This window comes from Rhamphochromis longiceps, linkage group LG2 (genome assembly GCF_057381845.1).
Source record: "Rhamphochromis longiceps isolate RC_006_pf linkage group LG2, R_longiceps_female_GT1.1, whole genome shotgun sequence".
Lineage (NCBI taxonomy): Eukaryota > Metazoa > Chordata > Actinopteri > Cichliformes > Cichlidae > Rhamphochromis > Rhamphochromis longiceps.
Genome location: NC_140558.1, coordinates 32,994,632 through 33,009,115, shown reverse-complemented (window position 1 = coordinate 33,009,115; position 14,484 = coordinate 32,994,632). Strand labels below are relative to the sequence as shown.

The 14,484-nt window shown below is 39.8% G+C and overlaps 1 protein-coding gene across 1 annotated transcript in view; it reads left to right on the top strand.

The window, feature by feature from the left end:
- The window catches only part of pdgfrb (platelet-derived growth factor receptor, beta polypeptide), a 29,814-nt gene that overhangs the window by 9,220 nt on the left and 6,110 nt on the right, over nt 1-14,484 (top strand). The window contains exons 2-19 of the mRNA XM_085424036.1: nt 2,191-2,265; nt 2,865-3,182; nt 3,434-3,691; nt 3,840-3,970; nt 4,365-4,530; nt 7,115-7,295; nt 8,383-8,498; nt 8,683-8,806; nt 8,944-9,155; nt 9,610-9,704; nt 9,782-9,914; nt 10,933-11,037; nt 11,351-11,461; nt 12,671-12,827; nt 13,083-13,249; nt 13,578-13,690; nt 14,017-14,139; nt 14,362-14,473. Of these exons, the coding sequence (XP_085280162.1) occupies nt 2,217-2,265; nt 2,865-3,182; nt 3,434-3,691; nt 3,840-3,970; nt 4,365-4,530; nt 7,115-7,295; nt 8,383-8,498; nt 8,683-8,806; nt 8,944-9,155; nt 9,610-9,704; nt 9,782-9,914; nt 10,933-11,037; nt 11,351-11,461; nt 12,671-12,827; nt 13,083-13,249; nt 13,578-13,690; nt 14,017-14,139; nt 14,362-14,473 (2,671 nt within the window). The 5' untranslated portion in view covers nt 2,191-2,216. The remainder of the gene's footprint in view (nt 1-2,190; nt 2,266-2,864; nt 3,183-3,433; nt 3,692-3,839; nt 3,971-4,364; nt 4,531-7,114; nt 7,296-8,382; nt 8,499-8,682; nt 8,807-8,943; nt 9,156-9,609; nt 9,705-9,781; nt 9,915-10,932; nt 11,038-11,350; nt 11,462-12,670; nt 12,828-13,082; nt 13,250-13,577; nt 13,691-14,016; nt 14,140-14,361; nt 14,474-14,484) is intronic.

Below are 14,484 nucleotides of genomic sequence, written 5' to 3'. Positions count from 1 at the left end.
ATCAACCAGTGTTGGAACAACCAAACATTGTTTTTCTGTCCCTTCTCAAGCCTAATGAAAACACCTCGACTCTTGTTAATCTCAGCATGATCTCTGTTGTTTGATTTTTAGATGTGAATTTACATCCTGTAGTAGCCCTTAATGTACCAGTTTGGCTTGTTTTAGCAAACATATCATCAGCAGCCAGTCACAGAGCTATTTGTTTTGTTTTCATACTGCCAAAAGACACATGCCTTTGGCATCTCTGCGTTTGGCTGTTGTCGCTATCGTTGACACTGAGGTTACTAGTACTTGTAGAGTGCTGATGTATGGCTTCCTCGGCGGACCGGACCTTGTCGCATGTTGGCGGGGTCCCCCGGGAATGAGGTGACCCCTCCTCTTCTGCCGTCATCACCAGCAGGGTCCCCAGTGTATCAGCAGCCCTGGGAAAGTTTCAGTTTTTCTGTGGGAACGTGAACTGTACACCCAAATCAGTGACAAAAAGGGGAAAAGGCAGGAGAGGTCTGGCGAGTGTTTCTGTGTGTGTGTGTAAGTTGTATGTATGACAGGACTCTTGTACAGCATGTGTCTGTGTGTACATTATATGCATCCAGTATCCATTATGTGCCACTAAGAATGTTTACGTGCACATGTGAATGAACTACGACACAATAAAAACATAACATCTCTTTCACTCGCTCTTGCTCTCTCTGTCTGTTTCTCCTTCACCCTTTTTTATTGGAAGCAAGAGGCAGGGGAGGAAATGGACCAGTCATGTTTTTGGAGCAACTCAAGAGCTGTGAGCTTTTCGTTTTGGGAGCGGAAGTGCCAGAGGCAGTTAATTTAGAGAGACAACATGTATCTGGTTTGAGTAAATGTCCTTGGGTTAGTCACAGAACTTTTTGTGCTTCACCACCACTATCAAACTAATCAGCTGTGTCGTCTTGTTTAAACCTCAAAACACCACCTTTAGTAACGTTGTGCAGCTCGATGGATACAGCAAAGGAGGTCTTGCCAAAGATATTTAGTTGATGAATGAAGCGTGAAGCCTTTTTGTTCGTGATTAGATGGAGAGATGTAATCTTCAAAACATGTGTTCTATTATGTAATGCAGGAAAATGGCCCAGTTTCTTAAAATAGAGGTGGTGCAATTGGTGTACATTATCTTATAAAAATGTTAAATTGGGGAGCGATTTCTAGAGATACATTTCACAATTTTTCCATTGGCTCACTCCCTCTCTTCCTTCTCCACCCTCGCTCTTCCCAAGAATCAGTCTTCCGCCCTCTCTTTTTCCCACCCTCGTATAGGCCTGTGATCCATCCTTAACTGTTTCCAGACGCCTCTGTGCTGCAGGCCTTAACCCCTATCCTAAACATAACAGCAAACCACCTCTCCCCACTTTCCTTTGGCCTCTCACTGTGCTGTACAATTAGAACTTCAAGGTCTTTGATAACAGTTTCGATGATGGTAAGCATGGGTCAACTTTGACCCCCCCAAGTGCTGAATCCATTGATGCTGACATTGCTTTGCTGTACAACTCGATACCCTATTAGTAATGCCAAACCATAGCAACCTTTCAAAGGTTGCTTTGTCAGCAGCTTTTGTGACTGCCCTCATTTTTACTTTTGTTTTTAGCAAAACCAATTAATGGCTCAGCATGGCTGTGGAATAGCTCGGACGCAGCATTGTTGCCAGCGAGCGCGTTGCAAAGCCGAACACAGTGACCCGTTTGTTAGCGGGCAGAATGCTGGTGAACCGGGAACAAAAAGAGCCAGACATTGTTGCTCTGTCCTGGTGCAGCGAGGCATCAAATACCTGATGAGTTGCATCGGTACCTCAGTTTCTCTGTGAGGGCCAGTCGCTATTAAAGAAAGCAGCCTGATAACAAACTCAATACTTTTTGTTTCTATTTAGTGGGAGAAAAGCATAGTTTGGTATCATTCTCTTTCATTTGACGCCGTTTGTTCTGACACACACGATTTATTTTCTCACTTAACCTGACTTTGTGGAGCCTGCGAGAGCAGAAACCAATCCATCATGATATGAAGCTCATCCTCACATGGACAGATATTAAGTCTGTTCAAGATTTGTCTTCATTGATTTGAATAGAAAACAGAATTTTGCTGTTGTGTTCATTTTCACTTAACTGTTGAGGCAAAATACTTCTGAAAAGGATCACTCTTGTTGTTTGTTTGTTTTTCTTTTTGCAGAACAAAGTGACTTGAAGGCCTCCGTGATGAGGAAGGTGACAGCATCCCCGCTCCACCTAACAGTCACATTTACAGGTGAGGCCTAAATTTTACTTCAGCAACAAAAAGTGAAACTGTGTAAGAAGAAGCAAAAGTCATTTGCAGGGAAGCAAGAAGCTTGAAGCTAAGTTTGGATGGAGTATTTTACAATTAGGGGAAATAGATACTGCAAGACTGGGACTCTTTTATAACAAATCACACTTAATATGATTTGGATATCTAATATAACAATTTAATATAAAAAATGGATATAATTCAATGGGTTATAACTTATATCTTATTAAATTTGCAAAACATGTGGTCAGGATTATGGGGACAGCATGTTTCAGGTTTTATTAAGTAAGTATGAAGTCATTCTGTTCAGAATGTTTAAAGAATACAGCGACTTCTTCTGTGATTCATTAGCTGTGGGATTTCACAACACAACTGATGCATTCACTCACCTCTTTCAATTTAAATGTATTTATCAGTGACAAGGCGTCGTCGCCCTCCCACTAAATTGCTGCAGACAACTCACATCCTTCATCATTTAAAGATAGCGCAGGACTAACACTGTTGATTTAACCTTTCACCTCCTGCTGCAGTCTCTGTGACCTCCATCCTGACCTTTTTTTGTCTTGCTGTGCAAACTGCAGCTCTGCTGTGTTTCTGCACTGAGCTGCGCTGCCTGGAGATCACGCCCGGTGACAAAGAGTTTGTTCTGGCCGAGGGCTCCTCTCTTACCCTTACCTGCAGCGGCTCAGGGGAGACCACGTGGAAGTTTAAGATGGACGACGTGCCGTACTTTCAGCTGGAACCATCTAAACCGGGTCACCAGAGTTACGAGATCGTGCAAAGCGGAGCCACATCCAGCGTTCTGACGTTGTTCAATGTGAGCTGGAAGCACACAGGCGTGTATCAGTGCATTGATCAGCGCACACGAGACACAGAGGAGGTGGCTGTGTTTGTCCCAGGTGGGGCCTGGTTTGCTTACCTTTGGTTTACCTTCCTGATTCAGAGTTTGCAAAGCTAACTGTACAGTACAATTGAACAAAAACTGTCTAAGTTCCATGCTGCATGTAAATAAAGAGCTTCTGAAAACACTGTGATTTTGAAAGCGCTCTGAAGAAGAGTAAGGTGAAAAACCTCCAGGAAGTTCTATGAGGAAGACGCAGTAAATCAATAGAAAAATATTTTTTGTCATAAAAAATGTGTCTGTCTGCAGATCCTGACGTGTGGTTCATAGAGAGCTCTCACGGCATGGTAACAAAGACCAGTGAAGAAAGCACCATCCCCTGTGTGGTCACCAATCCAAAAATCACTGTCACCTTGCACGAGAGGGACACTGACATACCCGTAAGTGGGGTGTATGTTCCTAGTGAGGGCTACAAGGCGCCGGTGGAGGACAGGAATTATGTGTGTCGGGGAAAGCTGAACGAGGAAGTGCGAGAGTCTCAGGCTTTCTATGTCTTCAGCATTGTGGGTAGGTGTTCAGGTTGAAGAGCTTGTTTTAGAAGTAGTTCTTTCCAACTTAATAACTTGATCAGCCTTAGTGCAGACATTATTGTTTAGTTACATTACATTACCACACCCTTTTCACTTCTCCCTTGTGTTTTCTCTTCTCGTCCCAGTCCCAGACGCCATTGACGCCTACATCAATGCCTCGAAGACGGTCCTGAAGCAGGGTGAACCACTGACAGTAAACTGCACAGTGCACGGAGTGGAGCTGGTGAATTTTTCTTGGGATATTCCCAATAGAGGGGTGAGTAGGAGTGGAGCAGAACAAGCGCTATTGTTCCGTTTTCCCTTTGTGATCACTCTAAGGCCTCTGGACCAAGCCCAAATTATATCAAGATGTGGAGACACACCTCATAGTTTTTATTCTGCTGTGAAACTTTACTCACAGCTCACATTAGGCTGGTATTGTAATAACTGGGTCTCTGTAGGTCCTTGTTTGGATAACAGCGAAGCTGAAATGTTTCCGTTTTATCTTTGATGATGAAGTTTTATTTTTATGGCTTTATTAGAACATGTTTTAAAACAAACTCACAGCTTTTCCTAATAAGTCTGACTGCAAAAATAAGAGCTCACTGAAAGTCTGATTTCAATAAATTCATATTAAAACATCACATCTTATTCTTGTACTTGTCTCTAAGCTTGACTTCTATGAGCCACTGACTGATGTCCTGTCCCCCACGAGCATGCGCTCCTGCCTGGTCTTCTCCCAGGCCACGGTGGACCACAGTGGAAAATATGTCTGCCACGTCCATGAGGGCATACAAGACCAGAGAGCCTCTGCCAGCGTCAACATCACTGTGCTTGGTAAGATAAAACCCCCCTTGCACACCCCCAACCTTTCTCCCACCTTCCTCCCACACACACACATAGACACAAAAGTAAAACAAACTGATGCTGTGCAGATTATTATTACCTTTTGCTGACATAGGAAAGACTGCTTATTATGTCAACCTCTGGATGTTACGGTGGGAGAGGAGTTACTTTTAAAGGAAATGAAGATCACTTCTATTTGTTTTTCTTCAAAGTGTGAAATAAACTTTTGACACGGTGTGGATCCCTCGAGTGATACATTGAGAAACAGAGCTGTAAATCAGTGGGTACAGCAACTTTATATTTAGACTCACAGTGTTTATGTAACTGGGGTTTGACTTCAAATGTTAACATACAGAAAGTCAGCATCTTAGCTGCTAAGGTAAGCGGGATTCATCATATGTACTCTTAATGCTCTGTCTCCTGACCGTCACTGCATGCCGTATAGGTCAGTTAATGCTTATTCCACCTGCACTGAGGTGTGTTATATTTATACAAGCTTGAAGCTCCATGTTTAGTAGAGACAGGAGGCCAGGACAGTTTAATGGTGGACACTGGACATCTCAGTGGAAAAGATGCATAGTGTCTGACCACAGAGGTTCAAGAATGTAGAGCAGCAGTACAGAAGCAGCTTAATAAATGGTTTTGTACAGAGAAATGGTCACATCAAAAAGCCTTAGACCAAGAAAAGCAGTCTGAATAGAAACAGGGGAAAGTAGTGCCCAGCTATGTGAAACTAGAAAGTATCTTTTAGGATTTTTCTTTTTATTCTCTGGCCTGCAGAGTTTTGGTTTTGGTTCAGTCTCACTGCTCTCCTGGACAAAATCTTTGGTTGCAAAAATATCAGTGGAGTGGAGAGTAGGTATTCTGCAAAAGTCTTGTGCCACCTCTTATGTCTTTATATTTTGCTTCCTAGGAGACAGACTTGCTTTGAATTTCTTTTAAAGTGGTCTTGAGTAATAGTTTTCCAGGCTTCCTTAAGATGAAAATTAAGATAATTAAGATTTTGATACTGGCTGCTTTTCCAACTCATTTTCTGTCCAATTTTAAATTGTATTTTGAAGCATCATCCTGTTGTTGTTGTTATTGTTGTTGTTGTTGTTGTTTTCTGGTTAAAGCTATGAAAAATTCCAAAGATAAGACAGTTTGACAGACATAAAATAGTATTTTTGCACTGACAAGGTGATTCCCAAAGAGGCTTTAGCCAAAAACTGGGAATACCTAAGCAGGATGTGCAGCATGTCCTTAAAAAAATTGAGGAAATCTGAATAAGAGAAGAATAAAAGAGAAGTCACAGGCCTAAAAAATAACCTAGAGCAGATGAACAGGACCTGAAAGTTATGTCTTTAAGAAATAGGAAAACAATCCAACAAAGACCTGAAGCAGGATCTGAGAGATGCATCTTTGCCTTTATTTGATCCATCTATTGTTCTCTGATGCCTCATCATAATGGTCTCAGTGGTAGAAGCCATTCTTTAGGAAAGGAAATAAGGAAAAGACTCAAGTATGCCAAATTACACACAAACTGGACTGAAAATCAGTGGCAACGGGACTTAAGCAGTAAGAGTCTACAGCCATCTGTAGAATACAGCTGATACTCTGTCATGAAACAAAAAGTGCCAACATCTAAAGAAGAACCTTGAATGTTCATTAAGTAGTCTGAGAGAACTATTCCTGAAGAATACTTGCTGTACCTCTTGGAATGTTTGCACGTGCATCAATAAGTCACTACATGTGTTTTCTATTTTCCTAGGAAAATGTAAAAAAATGAGCTTTGGCAACAGACTTTTTCACAGTACTGTAGTTAACCTTCCTGCCTTCTTGGGACCTTTTTGTGCCACTGCTATGTGTTAAATGGCTGCCATTTCCACTGTTTTCAGTGGAATATAACCAAACTTGCCACAGGATAGTTTTTACCTGTCAATGTTAATATTCCAGTGTGAATTCCTTAAATCAGCCTAAAATGGCTGAGCAGCAGAAATCCCCACACCCATCACCCTGGGGACCATTTTCTGCCCATTGACTTCCATTATAAATGCTATTTTTCAACCCCAAATTATCATCATATGATTTTATTTTTTCTTCTTTTCTTGGATGTCAATGAAGACTCAGGGCCTTGAAGTTTTAATTTTTAAATTGCAAAAAAAATGCAAAAAAATAATGGCAGGTCAAAATGTATGTTGGTGCCAATCTTTGGTCCATCTAAAGGCCTACTTATAATGACAATCACATATTACTTCAACTGGTTTTTTGTGGAAATATTTAGTTTCGTTGTTTGGTTTTTGGGGCTTATAACACAGGGCGCTCATGTAATAACACTGGGATTTGAAGGGTTAAAACAACGAAAATATAATTAAAACTTTACATGAATATTTCAGGGAGAAGTAGTTTTACAAGGTTGGCTAATTTAAAGTGGAATAAAATATGGATATATGGTCTTTTTATGGCGTGGCTGAGAATGGTCCCTAGGGTGATGGGTGTGAGTTTTTTAAAGGATGGCAGGAGGGTTAAGCTAAAGAGAAAAATAATTTACTACATTTAGTGCATTCCATATATACTTTGCTCTTTTTCTTGTTAGAAAACGGCTTTGTGGACATCAAACCGCCTCAGCAACGAAACATTTCCGTCAAGCTACAAGAGAACGTGGAGCTGAGAGTGGCGATGGAGGCGTACCCTCCCCCACAGGTTTACTGGACCAAGGATGGCGCCACCATCAAGGGAGACAAAATCATCAACACGAGACAAGAGCATGAAATAAGGTAGAACATCCAACCAGTATTTAGTTTCACGCACACCACAAAGCACCCAAACACGTCTACGGCCTTGATACATTTAAACAATTAGCACAGGACCTATGATAGGGCGACAGCCTCCACAGGTCAGTCTGCTCCTGTCAGTCATCGCCAGATAAGGGTCTCCACAGAGAGAAACACGATACCCTCTGGAGGGCTGGACGCCATCGTTCATCACACAGGAACCATAAACACCAAATGCTTGTCACAACTTACTGAGTTGTGTCTTTCAAACGGATGTCAAATAAAGCTTAAATTTGAAGGCTATGTTTTCACATTCCTGCCAACACACATTAAATATCTAAGTGAGATATCAACCACAGGGATGATGATAGGTAGCTAGAAAGAAACAACCCATGTTAACGAGTTCCATGAAGTCTCCGGCCGTAATAAATAAGAAAGAGAAACATCAAGATGTTTTTTTTCTAGTAGTTCACAAATAGAGAGAAAAAGTCACCACCTCCATGCTGACAGCTATGTACAACACATGAGACAAAACTGTCATGTCCCCTGATAATGAGGTACATCATAAACTTTATATCTTCTTTTGTGTTGTTTAAAATTTTAACCCGGGGTGCTTCTTAATATTTTCATATCTTACAAAGTCTCTTGAAGACTTTAGAAATGAGTTTGCTCTCATATCTAAAGAACAGTTCATTTAGTGTTCAGCCCCATTTCCACAAAAGCTGGAACACTGTATGAAATGTAAATGCAAACAGAATTCACTGATTTAGAAATTTTATATAACCACATTTTTTCACAACAGAACATGAAAAACATAATTAATATTTAAATTTACAATATTTTTACATAACAGTAAAATTAAAAAAATGATTTTACACATGGATCATTGCATTTTGTTTTTATTTACATTTTAAACAGTGTTGCTGCTTTTTGGTTTAAGAGTGTTGTGTCTCTTATTAAAGTAGGTCTGATTAAATTTGTAACTTTTTGCCAGTCAGCTTTGATTTCTCCAGACAAATAGTCAACATTTTCAGTACTGGAAGAAAAAGTGTATATTTTATTTTTTAAAAATGAATTTTTTGTACCTCAGGTATGTCAGTGTCCTCACCTTGGTGAGGGTGAGGACAGACCAGAAGGGCCTCTACACTGTCCTTGTTACCAATGGAGACGACTCAAAGGAAATGACCTTTGACCTGGAGGTCCAAGGTGAGCCTTTTTTTTAAGCTGAAATGTTCCCACGTGTTTTGTGTGCTGTGGGGTTTTGTGTGGTGTTTTATATTTTTTGACCGACTGTCTGAAAGTGGTGTTTGTGAATGGAAAAAAGCTGAGGACAGATTGTGTTTTTCTCCGAGTCAGCAATGATTAATGGCTGCTGCCACCCTGTGTTTAGTTCCCGCTCAGATTAAAGACCTGACCGACCACAGTCTCCCAGGGAAAAAACACTTGGTGACCTGTGTTGCAGAAGGGGTGCCAGCCCCAACCATACAATGGTACAGCTGTGGCAGCATGCTCAAGTGAGTCCCTACCACCCATTTCTCCATTGAACTGTCACAGAAGGAACACTAGGTGGCTGACCAAAACACGCTTTGCTTTCAGTGCGTCTGTATTTGACTGGAAATATTTCACCCTCCGATCTAATGTTCTTCTGCAGGTGTAGCAACCAGACAGAGGTGTGGAAGCCGCTGACACCAGAGCCAGAGGTGCTGAGCATCCATACGAACGTGAGCTACAATGAGACAAGAAAGGTCAGTCAGGTTCGCAGCCAGCTGACCTTCCAGACACCTCAGCAGGCCGCAGTTCGGTGTGAGACCAGCAATCAAGAGGGGCTCATCAGCAGGCGGGACATCAAACTGGTATTCAGCTGTAGGTGTCATGGGATTATTTATATATATATATATATATATATATATATATATATATATATATATATATATATATATATATATATATATATATATATATATATATATATATATATATATATATATATATTAGGATAGATGAAGGATATTATAGAACATTATACTTTAAGTTTGTCATTTTTTTATTATACAAATATAGACTATGCCACTTTACTATTAAATGGGTAAATGATAATATAGGATTAAATTAAATTGTATTTGGCTTAAACTGCACAAACACTATAGGAAAGTCTGATAAGTTTATAGAGACACAAAGCAAACTTTGTATCCTTTAGTAGACTGTATGTCTTAGACAAAACATAGCTTCATTTATACTTATAAATTAATTTCCAGCATGTGGAGATTCATGTTATTTATATTGTGTTTAATGTTCTGTGTACTCTTGCCTATTGCAGCCCTTTTCTCCCAGGTGGCAGTGTTGGCTGCTGTTTTAGCCTTAGTGGTCATTGTTATCATGTCTTTCATCATCCTCATTGCAATCTGGAGGAAGGTAAGAGAAACTCAAACATTTTTTAGTTTCCATTTTTCAATTTTCCTTTCTTCAAAAGCAATACTGTTTGTTCTCAGAAACCTCGCTATGAGATCAGATGGAAGGTGATAGAATCTGTGAGCCAGGATGGGCATGAGTATATCTACGTGGACCCCATCCACCTGCCCTATGACCTGGCCTGGGAAATGCGCCGTGACCACCTAGTGCTGGGTGAGTCCTCAGTTAAGAGAGATGATGAGCTAAGCTCAGCTAAAAAAAACTAGTCCTGATGGAAATCCTAATATCTTGCATGTGTGCAGTTTAACTTAAATCTGCTCCCGTTCATGCAAATTAGGGAAACCCAACTTAATGAAGATCAGAAATTGCAGTGTTACAAATGATGCTGAAAACAAAGGCAACAACAACATAAAAATATGAATCATATTTTTATGTTGTGAAGCATAATAACAAATTTAAATGGCATAACCAAATTAAATTAGATTAAACTATTAAAAAATAATTTAAAAAAAAAAAAGGGAAAAAAAGAAACAGAACAGAAAATGTCTTTGTAATTTTCTCCCACTACATTAAACCTTTTTAATAGAGGTTTTCCATAAATGGTAAAATATTATGTGTGGTTAAAAAAATATGAAAAAAATTATGTGGCACAAAAAACAGAGTTTTAAATCTATTAAAGCATCAACACACTGAGGATTGAACAAATATTTATTATCTTAGGCATTAAAATTAGCCTAGTCAACTGAGGACACTAATTCGTTGTTAGCTGCAGCTAAATTTTCAGCTTGTCACTTTTTATTTGTCTTAATAGACGCATTTGCTTCCAGACATTTTAAACTGGAGCTTTTGCCCGGTAGCTCTAGTGCTGTGGGTGGTTTGTGTTGTCTGGGCACAGTCGACACTGGAATACTAAACAAACCTTGTTAAACGTCTCTTATCAGCTCCAGTGGCACTTCATTTTTAAAGCCCTATTCACAGAGAGCTTTTAAACCTTCATGTCTAATGTTCATAGTCAGCTGCTCACCTACAAACAGGACACATCTCAACATCGAGAAAAACATCATATGCTCTTAATAAATACTATTTATCTGCAATAATCTTCCCTTCTTCAGAAAATAACATACATTTGCTGACACCAATATTTTAGTTAAAAATGGTCTCCGTTACTTTTGCAGGTCCAATGTGGGCCCCATTCAGACTCTGTCCTTCTGAGCTCCTCTTTGTGTTTCAGGTCGCACTCTTGGATCAGGAGCGTTTGGCAGGGTGGTCGAGGCAACTGCGTATGGTCTCACGCATTCGCAGTCCAGCACAAAGGTGGCAGTGAAAATGCTGAAATGTAAGCCCTACAATATAAAAACAAAGCAGAAAGCCATGTGCGTAATTTGTGTGAACAGTATATGAACCCCCGCATAGCTGTCAGATGTTGTGACACCAGTGCCATATTCCTTTGGGCTCATAGAGAGCAGCAGCCTGCTGAGCTTTAGTTTGCTTGCCAGCCTGATTCAAGTCATAGCTCACAGGTCATTGAGCAGTTTGGCAAAGGCACAGTGTGTCCTGCTCTCAGGGTATCTATTTCCAACTACCCTAAGTTTATGCATCTAATTTTTCCAGCTTTTTCTTCCCTTCTTTTTCCATCTTCTGACATCCAGCTACAGCCAGAAGGAGTGAAACTCAGGCCCTGATGTCAGAATTAAAGATCATGAGTCATCTGGGTCCTCACCTCAACATCGTAAACTTGCTAGGGGCTTGTACCAAACATGGTGAGCATGCATCACAATGACAAACTGTGGAAAACTGCTTTGATACACATGTCTGTCTGCTCATTTTAGCTTTGTTTAATGCAAAAGGTACCGGATAATAGTGGTGAAGATTTGTTTAAGTCAAAGGCGGGAAGTTCAGTGGCATTTGGTGCTGGATTGGCCTATATTTTTTTAACATTAAAGTCACAATACATTTACCATCAAAATAATCAGTACAAAAGGTTACAAGTAAGAAAATGTGACTAATAGAAAATTATTTTTTAAATATAGAAAAGTACAATTTATCATTTTGGAAGTTTGCTTTTCTTGCACAGAAACAAGTTTATTTCACTGGTCAAAGGAATAGAAAAGCATTCTTGGCTTTCTTACACATGATTAAAAACAAAACTACTGGAAACTGAAAGCATAATAAAATGGACAAAATTAGTCAACCAAGTAAAAATAAGGTTTTGAACCAGCCTGTTTGTTAGAAATTTGATGTAACCCATTTACCATAGCATGCTTTTTAAATGGACCTTTCTAAATGGCTCTTTATACTACCTCACCAGACTTCCTAAACCCTTGTCTAACTTCTTAAAACAGTGCTTTGATTTACCCTAAAATGGCATGCAATGCTTCTGAGTGTGACTCTACCATTCATAGCAAAAGGGTTCTCAGAATAATACCCTTGGAAATGTAAAAGTTTGCTACATCTAATAGTGAATATACTCACATCACTACTGACTACTGACTCTACTGACTCTACAACAGAAAAAAGTATCCATTATTCTACTCCCACCCCACTTTTTTTGGGTAACGATGTGAGAACTCCTGCTCTAGATTATATAATTCACATTACATTGCACTTTGGATAATGAGTTAATGAGTGTTGGCATGTCTTGCACTTTAAATAGCTGTGGAATTTCTTTAAAGAATGCTGAATGAAAGAAAACAGCCAAGTGCATTAACTGTAACACATCAGAGCTTACAAGTGGGGTTTTTTTTACATCTAGAACAGCTGGTTTTGCAAAGAGAAGCAGCAAAAGAGAGTCCCTCAGTTAAATATGCTCAAAGCATAGAGTCAGCCACACAGTGAAAAAAGTACTGTATAAAAGCTCTATATTTTTGAAAGTTATAGTTGATTTTATGAGGCATACATAATACATACAAGTATAAAGAACATATTGTATTAATATTGTTATTGTTTTACTTCTTGTTCCCTGATCACAGGCCCTTTGTACCTGGTGACTGAGTACTGTCGCTATGGCGACCTGGTGGACTACCTGCACAGGAACAAGCACACGTTCCTGCAGTACTATGCTGAGAAAAACCAGGACTACAGTTGTCTCATCTCCAGAGGAAGCACCCCTCTCAGCCAGAGGAAAGGGTGAGCGAAGCAGACTGGAGCTTTCAGAGCTGCACAAAGGGCGTTTTTGTATGATGTGGGAGGTTCTTTTTATTAAAACCTCCTCTTATGTACTTTGAAACATTAGGTAAATATACTTTATTGATTCCTAAGGGGATATTTTTCTGTTGTAAAGTTTCAGATGATGAAGGAGCATAAATAAACAAATATGCCTTTAAGGTCAGTTTAGTGCACTTTTCAGACACAATAAATATATATATATCTCCATCCCTCCAGCTATGTGTCTTTCGGAAGTGAGAGTGATGGAGGATACATGGACATGAGCAAAGATGAGCCCTCAGTCTACGTTCCCATGCAAGAGCAGATAGATTCCATCAAATATGCAGATATCCAGCCTTCTCCGTATGAGGCTCTCTACCAACACGGCTTCTACCAGGAACAAGGTTTGATTTGAGCCAGTTTACCACTGTTTTAAAATCACTTTAACCATGATGGATGATGAACTCTGCCACTATAAGCTGTACTTCTGGTTGAAAAGCACAGTGCTTTACATATAATAGACTAATGAATACGTGTTTTCTTAACTGATCAAATGCTGGAGATAATGTACAGACAAATGTGGCAACATATAAAGAGCCTGATCTCTTTTTACCCAGGCAGTCACAGGACAGCCAGAGTTCCCCCATCACAAAAGACAATGTCTTCATTCATGTTCATCACCTTCCTTTTTTTTTTCTCCTGCTGATCCTTTCACCTTGTCACTGTGTTCAGGAGTCAACAGATTAGACCTGGTGATCAGCGACTCTCCCAGTCTCACCTACGAAGATCTTTTAGGATTCAGCTACCAAGTGGCGAAGGGGATGGAGTTCCTTGCCTCTAAGAACGTATGATATTTTATAAAATACTCATCTCAACCTTCTAGATAACTGCCATTTTGTGCCCATTTAAACAAAGATGAAATTAGAAAATTAGTCTTAATTTTCCGATTATGTAGAGAAGAATTGGAAGCTTAGTTTAGCATAAAAAAATTTTGAAACAGAGAAAAGAAACTGGAGAAAGCAGGTAGCCTGACTGTGTCAAAAGAAGACAGAAGAAATAGAGATCAGCTAATCAGCATCCAAATTTGCAGCAATATGTAAAAGGAAAAATTGTGCTTATGTGGCAACCTCATGATGATTACAGCAGGTATATTCGTTTTCCTCCTCCGCAGTGTGTCCATCGTGACCTGGCTGCCAGGAACGTCCTGATCTGTGAGGGCAAGCTGGTGAAGATTTGTGACTTCGGCCTGGCCAGAGACATCATGCATGACTCCAACTACATCTCTAAAGGCAACGTAAGTATTAAAAAAAACCAGTGGTTTATGGAAAAACTTATGGAAAGTTATTCTATTCTGTTCTGACAAGTTTTCACCTGTTTTGGCTTTTTATCCGCGTATAACAGAAATTTAATAGCAGCAAATAAATTCTAGCTGGACTCTTTTAGCCCTCCTGACTGTTGCATGTTTCAAATTAGGAACAGTGGTTCTTTAATAAGATGTGTTTCTTCTTTCATTCAGACGTTCCTTCCCTTGAAGTGGATGGCACCTGAAAGCATTTTCCATAATTTGTATACCACCCTAAGCGATGTGTGGTCATATGGCATTCTGCTTTGGGAGATTTTCACACTGGGTCAGTTCAGG